The sequence below is a fragment of the Bombina bombina genome, chromosome 4, assembly GCF_027579735.1.
Source record: "Bombina bombina isolate aBomBom1 chromosome 4, aBomBom1.pri, whole genome shotgun sequence".
Taxonomy (NCBI): domain Eukaryota; kingdom Metazoa; phylum Chordata; class Amphibia; order Anura; family Bombinatoridae; genus Bombina; species Bombina bombina.
The window spans coordinates 1082809895-1082823234 of NC_069502.1; the positions used below are offsets into that span (position 1 = coordinate 1082809895).

The following is a 13340-nucleotide window of genomic DNA, read 5'->3' on the forward strand; positions in this document are numbered from 1 at the left end:
TGTCACTGTTTTACCCCCAAATGCAACCATATTTAAAAAAAATTACTTTTTCACAAATTTTGGGGTTCGCACTGAAATTATTTACACACAACTAGTGCAGTCATAAGACAAAAGATTGTAAACGCTTCTCTGGGATCCTCTTTGTTCAGAAATAGCAGACATGCGTGGCTTTCAGATTGTTTTTCAGTAATTAGAAGGCTGCTAATTGTAGCTGCACACCACGCTTCTGAAATTCCCAGCAGCGACGGGGTTAATTAGTTAGCTGGTAAGGGTAATAGTATTATAATGTAGGTATGACTCTCCCACCTGAAACATACAACCTCTCTGATCCCTCCAAATCAACTTTCTACCACCCACCCACATTCTTCAGCACCATCTTAGGCACTGCCAGGCAGTCTGCCAGTATGAAGTTTTAGGGCTTATTTTTTTAAATTATGTTTTATTTTTTTATTTTCTGCAGTGTAGGACCTACCTTTACCCTCCCACCTCCCTGATCCCTCCCAAACACTTCTCTATCCCTCCCCACTCCTAATGGTCTCTGCCATCTTAGGTACTGGCACCCAGTACCTACTGGTACCCAGTTTAAACATGTTTATTATTTTGTTTGTATTAATTAATTAATTAATTACACAATATTTCTGTAATGTTGTCAGGATCCCATCAGCTACTGTCAGGATCCCATAAGCTCTGTTTGTGCTAAAATACAAGCTGCATGGCAGGGATGCTGCTGGTGACTTCCCTCACTGTGCCCTACCTGGGATAGTCTCCAGGTTCAGAATCTGACTTGCTCTGTTTGTGCCACTAGAAGATGTTTATTTGCATGAGTTTGTGGAAGAATAATATCAGCTCCACCCCCTCTGGATGCTAGCCAGTCAGGGAAGTGCTCTCTGATGCCTTCACTCCTTGCTTTGGCATTGGAGTCTTTTGTGTTCCTGCTTCCTGTTTGTTGCTAGACTTCCTGCATTGCCTAAGTTTGGATTGTTGCTGCCTTCCTTTGCACCTTGCCTCTGTATGTGGTACAATTAGTATTATTGCTTGGACTTTTCCGTTACAGTTTTCTAGCTCCAGTACCTTACTGCCTGCTGTGCCATTTTTTTTGTCCTGTCTTCAACACTGCCTTTGCTGCTGTTTGCAGCTTGTATTTAGCACCTTGTATTCAGAAGTGTACATTCATGTCACGTAGACCAAGAGAAGCATTTCCTTTACTTAGCCCAGAAGAGGGCATTCCCTTCATTTTGCCCAGGAGCTGGCATTTCCTTTGATTAGCCTAGAAGTGGGCACTACTGTCCTTGGGCAGAAGTGGGCCTTCCAGTACTTGGCTCTTTTCTGCCTGAACTTGCACCTGAACATCAGCTATACTGGTTCTGTACAGTTTTCTTCAGTTAACTCTTGCTTGTACCTGTTTACCAATATCAACTATTTCTAGACATTACTTCGTATTTGCCTGTCTAGCTTTCTCCAAATAAAACAGGACAGTTGAATACATTTGAGTCTTCAGTCTATTGCTACGCAATCTGCCCAGTTTCCTGCTAACCCTGCTATTGGGCTCCATCCTGTTAAAGAGGCCAGAATCATGATAAGTATAGTGCACCCCTCCCCACCTCCCCGGTCCAATCAATCATGCTTTAGGGCCCTCTTCCATAGGGTAGAGGATCCCTCCCTTCAAAAAGTTTTCTGCAGTTTAGAGATCCCGCCACCTACCTCTCTCTCCTGCCCCCTTCCGGCGATAGGCTGCCTACCTGCCTCCCTTCTGACCCTCCCACACCATCAACGGCACCACTTTCCACATAACAGCAACAGCAATAAAAACTAGGCCATAGCTAGGTCAGTAATTAAAAAATAGCATGCTCTAACAAATAAGAATGTTTCACTTTTTGCATCATAATTTCCCTTTAAATAATTATTTCCCCTCATAAATTTTTATTTTTATTTGTCCTCCGATTTATAAACAATGAGACAATTGTCTATAAGCTCAGATAATATAGAATACCTTTATAATAGAATCCATACAGGGCTACCATGGCACAACTTATATTGGCTAGGTGAGGGGAAGGGTGTGCCAGTACACAGGCCCAGTTTTTGGAATGTAAATATTTACCTCATCATGGGCTTCCTGTTTCTTTAAACCAGCACACTTTGTTATTATTAGTTCATGGCATCTCTTGTGAACTACGCAAGTGCAAACTGTAAACAAAAGATGAAAGGATGAATATTTTTTGCATTCCAAGTAACTTCATACTAAGCATTTACATTAATGAGCCTAGAATGCCTGTACGTATCATTCCCCAAAGATATGCTCCACTTTATGCAAGATTCTTAAACATTCATATTGTATTTGTGCTGAATATTTATATTACATAAGAAAAAAAATCTGAACACTGAACAGTATTTTTAAGGACACAAAACCCATATGGACTCCATATACATTAGAAACTTTAGACACATTCAATTTTAGTTCATTAGTGGTATTAGCAGATAGAGCATTGTCCATCAATGGATTATGAGTAAGGATGAGCAAATGTCTTTTTAAATTAATATTAACTAACTAACAGATACGTTTGTGAATAATGGTTGTTAATGACAACCTTTACAGCAATTGGTGTTTGGCGACGTGTCTTCAAGCATTGCGACAAAATGTTGTTTTATTCAGATCAGGAACATGCAAAAACTGTGATACTATTCAAATACCTTCTTTAAGATGCAAAAAAACACTTTAAAGGGACACTGCATACTAGAATTGTTTTTTGCAAAAATGTTTTGTTGATTCATTTATATAGCCCATCTGGGAGTATTTTTGTAACAATGTATAGTTTTGCTTATTTTTTTTATAACATTCTGCTTATTTTCAGACTCCTAACCAAGCCCCAAAGTATCAGCTGTAGACCCAAGTCTACCGATTCTGGCTTGCTCCTGTTTGTGTAATGGGTATTTATGCAGAGGAGGGGAGAGTCTGCACTTCCTCCTTTCTCAGCCCCTTTCAGTGGGTGTCCCAGTCTAACTTCATCACCAGTGCTAAACTGGGAGCTTCTAAGTAAGTTTTTAAAAGGTTTTACACTGGATTTTTAGATCAGTTCATTTCCTTCTTTATAGTAGTGTCTATTTGAAAATTGGTGTATAATGTCCATTTACATAGATATTCTTAAACAAAAAATACACATTGGTATCTATTTTTTGCATTACTGACCTGAAAAGTTGTTAAACAACACAAAGGTAAAGTTCCACCCAAGAGCAGCAATCATTTCCCAAGCAGAAATGATTGTGTGAATTGTGGCTCCTATATGTGACTTTCTTTATCTATGTGCTGTTTAACCCCTTGCTGGAGGCTGAGGTAAACAGATAGTTATCTACAATGAGCAATGCAAAAGATCACATGATCTAACAAATGAGAGCATATAGATCTTTAATGTCCCTTTAATGTTCCTTAAAAACACAAGATTAGCTTGTGAGCACACAGTTCACAACCATCACATTGCTCTATATATTTGAACTGAACCTACCTACAGACTAATTGCATTCTGGGTATTGAGTTTGTGACGGAATGTATATACAGATTATTGTCTTTATATAAATGTATATTTTTTATATCCGTAAATGAAAACATAATACATTTAGATGAAAAAATATGCTTAAAGTTCAATGGGTAATTCATTTTTTTTATTTTATTATTTTTTAAAAGCAATACACTAATTGATGTATTATCCAGCCAAGACATGAAAATCTACTGCCAAGGAATTGTCTCTGGTTGGCAGTTTTTCTCTTTTACAAGGATACCAATCACATACATAGAAAGTTAAGGGCACAAAAAGAGCAGACAGGGTGGAGATTAGATGCCCAAGAGGGAGCATGAGAAACAAAACCTGGCACGCCGTTACATTTTCCACCACATTCTCATCCTACGACAGCTGAGAAGTGATGACTTCATGGCGAGCAGGTTGGACTTATCTAAACATACATTAACACCAGAGTAATACAATAATCGCTGAAAACTTCACTTTCTGATTGGACTGTCAGTTAAAATAATAGTGCAGCTTTCAATAATTTCTCAAGTAACTAAACATTAGTAGAAAATTAGGGACATGATGTCTACAGATTGTGTATTTATTCTTTATAGGGGACTTAAACATACAAATATAATAGTCATTATAACATGAAAATGCACACACAAAAAATCTAAATCCATACAAGAGACAATAATGACATCAGTGTAGATCCATATTGAAAAATTGTATCTTCCATTGCTTCCATATTCCAGATGGAGACCCAGCATTATTCACTGTGAATTTGGCTTTGAATGACCACCATTCAAAATGATTGAATTTGCGTGCAAAGTTCCTATCATGGATTTCCATGGGGTTTTCTAACCTGAAGTCCTTACAAACTAATTAAAAACCCATAACTTACTCTTCACAAGACTCTCAAATGCACTGTGGTGAGATAACAACCCCTATACTTTGTATTTCAATACCGCATGAGAGCTAACATTAGCACTCCACTTGTAATCTAACCCTACGTTTTAAATGTTTCTTTGTTACTCTAACAAATTAGGATCATACTTTGTATATTTTTTTGTATTTTTTTACAAATGACATTGCACTTTTGTATTTGCGCCATTGTAAACTAAAACTGACAGTTTTAGAAAGTGGGAGGGACCGTGTAGATCCCTGGGCTGAAAAGGAATGTTCTCAGTGTATGTTTGAAGCTGTTCTCACTCATTTATCTCGCCAACTGTATGCAGGTGAAGTTTGCTCAAAATTCACAATGCACTTAGTTTAACTAAGAACAGAAAAGTAGTATATACTAAAATATAGACAAAAGCAATTTAAATTGAAGTGAAAACATTTCTGTTTAATTTGTATTTGATGCAAACTGAGCCTTTATATTAGCTTCAGGGGTTCTCCAGTTACCTTCTCTCTCCCACATGAAATTTTGTATACCTCAGAATTTTACTTTCTATCGGCTAGATTACGAGTTTTGCGTTATGAGTGAAAAAGCCTCATAATGCTGCTTTTTCACTACCGCTGGTATTACAAGTCTTGCAGGTATATCTGAACCGCACACTTTTTTGGCCGTAACGCAAGGTAACTACCGTACCTTTCAAAAAGTCATTTTTCAATAGGACTTCCATAGCGCCGGTATTACGAGTTTGCCTGTCCGGCCAAAAAGTGAGCGGTACAGCCTATACCATCAAGATCCGTACCGTAAACTGAAAGCCAGTAGTTATGGGTTTTACGTTACAAATCTGTAGCATAAAACTCATAACTAAAGTGTTACAAAGTACACTAACACCCATAAACTACCTATTAACCCCTAAAACGAGGCCCTCCCACTTTGCAAACACTAAAATAAATTTATTAACCCCTAATCTGCTGCTCCGAACAGCCAATAGAATGCGAGCTTAATCCTATTGGCTGATTGGATCAGCCAATAGGATTGAAGCTCAATCCTATTGGCTGATTGCATCAGCCAATAGAATTTTTTCACCTTTAATTCCAATTGGCTGATAGAATTCTATCAGCCAATCGGAATTCAAGGGACGCCATCTTGGATGACATAATTTAAAGGAACATTCAGTGTACGACTGGGACCATATGAAGAGGATGCTTCGCGCTGGATGTTTTGAAGATGGAGCCACTCCGCGTCGGAAGGATGCCGCCTGGATGAAGACTTCTGCCCGTCTGGAGGACAACTTCTTGTCGCTTGGATGAAGACTTCTCCCTGCTTTGTTGAGGACTTCTGCCCGCTTGGATGAAGACTTCTACCTGTTGATGAGGATGGATGTCCGGTCTTCAAAAACTGTAAATGGATCTTTGGGGGTTAGTGTTAGGTTTTTTTAAGGGTTTATTGGGTGGGTTTTATTTTAAGATTAGGGACTTTGGGCACAGAAAAAGAGCTAAATGCCCTTTTAAGGGCAATGCCCATCCAAATGCCCTTTTCAGGGCAATGGGGAGCTTAGGTTTTTTAGATAGGGTTTTATTTGGGGGGTTTGGTTGTGTGGGTGGTCAGTTTTACTGTTGGGGGGTGTTTGTATTTGTTTTTCAGGTAAAAGAGCTGATGTCTTTGGGGCAATGCTCTGCAAAATGCCCTTTTAAGGGCTATTGGCAGTTTAGTTTAGGCTAGGGTTTTTTTTATTTCGGGGGGGCTTTTTTATTTTGATAGGGCTATTAGATTAGGTGTAATTAGTTTAAATATTTGATCATTTCTTTTTTATTTTGTGTAATTTAGTGGGGTTTTCTTGTTGTAATTTAGTTAATTGTATTTAATTAATGTAATTTATTTAATTTTAGTGTAATGTTAGGTGTTAGTGTAACTCAGGTTAGGTTTTATTTTACAGGTAAATTTGTATTTATTTAGGTAGCTAGTAAATAGTTAATAACTATTTAGTAACTAGTCTACCTAGTTAAAATAAATACAAACTTAGCTGTGAAATAACAATTAAACCTAAGATAGCTACAATGTAACTATTAGTTATATTGTAGCTAGCTAAGGGTTTATTTTATAGGTAAGTATTTAGTTTTAAATAGGAATTATTTAGGTATTAATTGTAATTTTTATTTAGATTTATTTTAATTATGTTAAAGTTAGGGTTAGGGTTAGACTTAGGGTTAGGTTTAAGGGATAATAACTTTAGTATAGTGGCGGCGTCATTGGGGGCTGCAGATTAGGGGTTAATAAGTGTAATGTAGGTAGCGACGACATTGGGGGCAGCAGATTAGGGGTTAATAAGTGTAGGTAGGTGGCGGTGACATTGGGGCGGCAGATTAGGGGTTAATAAGTGTAGGTAGGTGGCGGCGATGTCGGGGGCGGCAGATTAGGGGTTTATAAGTGTAATGTAGGTGTCGGCGATGTCGGGGCGGCAGATTAGGGGTGTTTAGACTCAGGGTTTATGTTAGGGTGTTAGGTGTAAACATACATTTTCTTTCCCCATAGGAATCAATGGGGCTGCCTTTACGGAGCTTTACGCTCCTTTTTTGCAGGTGTTAGGCTTTTTTTTCAGCCCCATAGACATCAGCATTGATGTCTATGGGGAAATCGTGCACGTAAAACCAGCTCAAAGTAGCGCTGGTATTTGGGTGCGGTATGGAGCTCAACACTGCCATATTGCCTGCTAATGCCGGGTTTTTGAAAACCTGTAATAGCAGCGCTATAGGGAGGTGAGCGGTGGAAATAACTTGCAAGTTAGTACCGAGCCGCTCATAACGCAAAACTCATAAGGCATCTTTCATCTTTCTCAGAATTCTAGGTTCCACCGCTTTTTCTTAAAAAAGGGAGGTCAGCCCCTTTGAAGTCTACAATATATATTACCTCTCCAAACTAGAGAATGTTTGATTATCTAGCCCATAAAAAGTAATGTACATAATGAAGCTGTCTGGAAAATTGATCTGACAATTTTTCAGTTTTATTTTAAATGTAACGTGCAATGTTTTTTTGAAAGTGCAAAGTTTAAATGTAATACAATTTAATCTGAAGTGTAAAGTGATATAGAATACAAAGCACAAAGTGTAAATGCAGGAGAACTGTCATGCCATGCAGTGCTGTATTGCACTGGCTTGTCTCTTCTTTACATACAGAAATGCAGGGAATGCCCCTTGGAGAAGTATAGGAAAATCTGTCTTAAGAATTTCACTAGGAATCTTGCAGTGCTAGAGGATCATTTTAGATTGTCTCACTTGAGAGGAGAGCTTTGGATCATCAGGCCCTGTGTTTTGTTTTGTTTTTCAATGAATTACCTTTGTATGTACTTGTAGATTTGAGGGTGAAATTCAAGAAACTCTTGATCTTCTGGGTCCATACTGTAGTGGGTGTTAAAAGTGATCGACGCGTCACAAAATATATTGATTCTGATTGTTGTAGTTCCTTCCACAGTACATACTAGAATATGCTAATGCCATAAAAGGTGTCTCTCACTGTCTGATCTCTAAGTTTTATTTATTTAAAGTCATGTACATGTTGCAGGTAGAGATTAACATAAAATCTACTGTTTGCCTTGTACACAGGGGGTCAGTAATAAAAACAGGAGCAGGAAATAGCAAGGTAAATTTTATTTGTATTCTGTTTGCAAATGTTTAATATGTCTAATTTCTATATTTACAGCATTTACTTTATATCTATAGAAACTTGTTAGCTATCTACACTGGCCCTTTCAGTCCTAATGTAATGATCAAGATTGCTGATGTTCCACTTTTACGGTCAATTTATAATGGAAAGGGTTCGAGTCTCAGCCCCAATATTTTTAGGGCGTACCTAGGTACGTATAGTGTGCATGCAGACATTCCTGGTTTGAAACTATGGTAGCAAGAAAGTGCAATTGTTTAACATTTCCCTTAACTTTTTGGTTAATTGTCTCTTGAGGGGGTCCAGATAGGAACCTGAAATTAGAAGTCCTCTATGGTAGCATTCTGCGGTAAAAAAAAAGTTGAGTTTGAGATTCCACTGTTAAGGAGCTAGGGCTAGTAGAAATCTGTGGAAAAGACTACGTTATTCATGCGTTTTGAGAAATGACAAGAAGTCGTATAAGCATAACACATAATAAAAAACATAAATTATGCTTACCTGATAATTTTCTTTTCTTCTGATGGAAAGAGTCCACAGCTGCATTCATTACTTTTGGAAATAAGACCCTGGCCACCAGGAGGAGGCAAAGACACCCCAGCCAAAGGCTTAAATACTCCTCCCACTCCCCTCACCCCCCAGTAATTCTGCCGAGGAACAAGGAACAGTAGAAGAAATATCAGGGTGAAAGGTGCCAGAAGAATAAAATAAAGACGCCCCACATAAAAATTTATGGGTGGGGACCTGTGGACTCTTTCCATCAGAAGAAAAGAAAATTATCAGGTAAGCATAATTTATGTTTTTCTTCGTAAATGGAAAGATCTGCATTCATTACTTTTGGGAAAACAATACCCAAGCTATAGAGGACACTGAATGCCAAGACGGGAGAGTACATTAGGTGGCCCATTCTGAGAGCACCAAGCATGAAACCACAGCCCACAAAAAAAGGACACTGACCCGCAGGTAGTCCAGAGTCTAGCTAGAGACCGCAAAATCGGACTCAACTGAGCCAACAGACCCTCAGGAGACACCGTCGCCCAACAGTCAGTCCCTCACCACTCACCCTTCACGAAAAGATGGGAACACCAGCCTAAACTCCCAAAGGGATAGGATCAGGAGAACTGAAAGAAAAAAACTGAAAGGTCACAAATCCATAAAGGAAACCCCCCAGAGCAAGCCCAGCTCACAAGGGCCCAAATGGGTCCTGACAGACAAGGGGAGACTATGCCTAGACCAAGAGAAACCGGAGGTATAGGACCGGGCATAGAAACAGAGAAAACTTTCTCTCAAACATCGTGCAAAAGCACCAAAAGACAACAGAAGACGGAGTCCTCACATAGTCCGAACTTGGAATACAGAAGTATTCCAAAAAAAATATGTGTAACAGACCCAGATGAAAAACCATGAGTCAAGAACACGCCGCCATCCTCAGGATTACACAGAGAATACCTGCTGAGAGCAAAAGCGGCCAGCAAAAGAACAGATTGCAAAAGACATCTCACGGACAGAGGGCACACTCTAGGCAATCCAAGCCGCCAGACCTACCCACAGGTCTTCCAAGAAAAGGGGGAATCATAACCTGCACGAGGTCCCTCAAGAAATAGAAGTGACACCCAGAACCCGAGGTGGAGCAATCCTAGACCCTCTGCATGTAAGCTTAGGGAGCTAGCTAGCTACTATGCCCACCTAGATCCAAGAGATGACAACATCTCTCAGAACCCACTCCCAGCCGGGCCAGTCCAGTAACGGCAGGTCTGAAACAGGGGAACAGAAGAACCCCAAAACCAGCTCAAAACGAGTGGAAGAATGGCCACAGCCAATCCAACAGGGCACAGGTGCAACCTGACTCCTTAGAACAGACAACAGGACCGTAGACCCAGAAAATCTAGCAAAAAGGTCCAACAAAGTCTTGACACAGAGCCAACAAGTCTCCAAATGGAACGTAACAACCCAGAGAGAATATCCCTCTGTGCTAGGGAAGCTCACAGGTCCCATCTGTTGATCCAGGAGAAGCCTTAAGAAAGGGACCACATCTCCATAAAAAGGAGACTAAGATCTCACCCAAGAAGGGAAAAGGGCTAAAAGACAGCACCTTCCCAAAGCCACGGGTTAAAGCAGAGATCAATCCCCACCTCAGAGGCCCTGAGAAAGTGATTCCCCTAAAAACTATCCTGCTAACACGCAACCAATGTGCAATAGTAGCAGCAGTGACACTGCAAGTCCATTCACCTGCAGAGCAGTGAATTCAATGGATACTACAGCAAGCTGACCAACGGAAACCGCCTAAGGTGCAAAACAAATAGAAAACCTGGCCAATAAGACCAGGTCAAGTAATTAATCTGAGTAAAAGGACATAGCCCAAGTTTCCAGGAACTGGGGAACCCCGAATCAACCCTGGAGCCTATAGGTCCGGTAACAACCACCAAAGGGATCCACATGGGAAAGTGCTGAATGAAACTCAGCAACCGGAAGTCCCAGGGAGAACAGGTCCGAACCCCCAATTGTTTAGACAAACAATACCCGCAAACTTAACACCCCGTCTGAATAACAACCCAAACCACAGGGAATACTAATGCAAAATCCAGATCAACATGGATAACTAGAAAAACTCGCAAGTCCCATCCTAAGGATACAAGGCAGTAAAAGTCGTAAAACGACGTTAGAGCTTCTAGACTCACCAACAGCCTCAGGACAATAATGGCAAAGGGATACCTTGAGGTCAAAAACACTCGAGCAAAGGCTGGTCTCCACATCACCTCCATATAAACGGAAGAAAAGGGTACAAACAGGGAGAAAAGGGCACAAACCAACCCCAGTTCTGAGAGGAACCCCAAGCAAACCCAAGGAGACCATGCCCAGTGTCCCTAACAGGGAACAAGCATCTCACAGGCCCCTAAAAGGAGACCTAACATGGAGATCCACAAGAAAGACCAAAAGTCTCAGAAACACAGCTAGACAGTACACAGGCGATATGCAATAGCTGCAGCTGGCTACATTCTGTAACCCAACCGCTTCAAGGCAGCCAAACTACCCTTCAAACTACTAGCTGCTGAGGACCAAGTCCAAAGGACAATCCTTGAGCCGCAAAGGAAAAAGGCTAAACCACTCACTCGGAAGTAAGAAGGTGCTAAGCCCTCTAACTCTCCACCACATGGAGTAGGAACTCTAGGGTCCGACAATACCAGATGCAAGAGAGAATGACACAGCGGAAACTCCACTGACCCAGTCATCCAAATGGAAGGCTATAAGGACTGAGACAATCCTTCCTGCCTTGTAGACCCACAGGTCCTCTAGAATGCTTAGTTGAATGTAAAACAAATCATAACATGAGCACTCTGCACCTCAACCTGACCAGCCAATCAGAACGGTGCCACATGTCTGAACAGCCACAAGACAGAACCGAACCCAACAGGACCTGCCTGCACCCAGGTCCTAACAATCAAGCTGCAAAATTCCTCCCTCAGTGGGAAGAAGAGAAAACAGACAAACATAGGACTAACATGTCCCCAAAACACAAAAGCAACCAAGCACTTCACCGGAATAACACAGATATCTGTGGGGAGAGACAGGGCAACCTGACCGCAAATAGACAAGCTGTGAAATAAGGGGCATATCTCATACAGCCCACAACAGTCCCTGCGAAGTACACATACTATACACACCCTGGGGCGACATTTCTCTGCTGCTACACGTCGATAAGCAGTAAAATCTCCTGTCCTCAAGGCCATAGACACTGGGAACAGTGTCCTTGCACAGTTTTCCTAAGGCAGCAAAAACTTTTAAGAAACCCCTGTGCTGCACCGTTATAAGGGCAGGCCATATGAAAGCAGATCCTTGTAGTGTGTAGGGAGAAACAGCCTAAGCACCAGTTTAAACACACTTGAATCATAAACCACATCTCTGGCCCATAACAACTCAAAAGGTGCAGCCATTCACCACCCAGCCCACAGCCTAGTGCCCAGATTGTGAATCCTGCTCCTGCCACTAATCTGTCAATCACTAAAGAAGACCTCAAATCTTTATGCACCAAAGAAGATTTCAAAGAAATGCTCACTGAAGTAAAGGGTTGGTACGGAGACCTAAAAAGGGACCTATCAAAGGTGACGCAGAGAGTTACCAACCTAGAAGAAAATCACAATACAACTAGCAATGACATTAACCATATGTCCTGCCTTCTTTATGATCAAGAAGAAACCATATACAATTTATTAGAGAAGGTAGAGGATTTAGACAATAGGGGCAGGAGGAATAATCTGAGAGTACGCGGGATCCCAGAATCCATTCACCCAGGAGCCCTGGAGGGCTGCCTACAGGCGCTGTTCCGTACGTTAAAAGGTGACAAAAATGACCCTGAGGTAACTATTGAGAGAGCACACAGAGCCCTCAGGGCAAAGCCTCCACCTAAAGCACCCCCCAGGGACGTAATCCTGAAGCTGCTGCATTTCAGACAAGGAGGACATCCTAAAACACTCAAGGCAAAAACAAGAACTTACACATGCAGGCAACCGTATCCAGATTTTTACAGATTTGAGCCCCACAACACTCCAGAAAAGAAGGGACCTGAACCATATAACCACAGTGCTCCGAGAAAGGAAGATCGCCTACCGCTGGGGGTTCCCGGTCAGCATCATTCCCACTAACGGCAACACTACAGCTATCTACAAAGCCCAAGATGACTTACCTCATTTTTGCGAGGCCCTGCAGATACACATCCAGACAGAGGATCAAACAAAGGAAGGCCCTGCATCGAGGTTCCCTTCAGGGAGCCGGGAGCGACCCGCACCTACAACCAACACTGAACGGGACATTCACAAACATCCCTCACTAGTGACTGTCGCTGATGATGTGGAAGAACCACATCAACTAATGGACTGCTCGCTCCTAAGGCCCAGGTTAGGGGCCAGTTCCTGAATCAAGGCAACAGGTCGTATATAATATAATGTTATCTTTAAGTTTACTTTTTCAAATGCTGGGTTTGATGACGGGGATATTACCCTACTTATTTAGTTAACTGTTATCATTGATTGCTGTTTTTATAGTTTTCTAGAGATATATATACTTGTCTAACATCGGCACCCACAGCAGGGTAGCCGTGCTGTTTGTATACCATAACTGTTTGTAACCTTACCCCTCTTCATCCTTTTCACCCCCCTCTTCCACCTCCTCTATTCCCATCCCACCTTCTCCCTATCACTGCACACAGAGACGGAGAGACCTAGAAACTACACATTCCACAGATACGCAGAAGTAGTAGGGCTTATAGAATAGACAGACGTTGCCCAGCCTCCAGT

The 13340-nt window shown here is 41.3% G+C and overlaps 1 protein-coding gene across 1 annotated transcript in view; it reads right to left on the reverse strand.

Moving 5' to 3' along the window:
- PRKCE (protein kinase C epsilon) overlaps positions 1 to 13340 on the reverse strand; it is a 941255-nt gene that overhangs the window by 381204 nt on the left and 546711 nt on the right. The window contains 1 exon segment of the mRNA XM_053712727.1: positions 2099 to 2184. Within this exon segment, the coding sequence (XP_053568702.1) occupies positions 2099 to 2184 (86 nt within the window).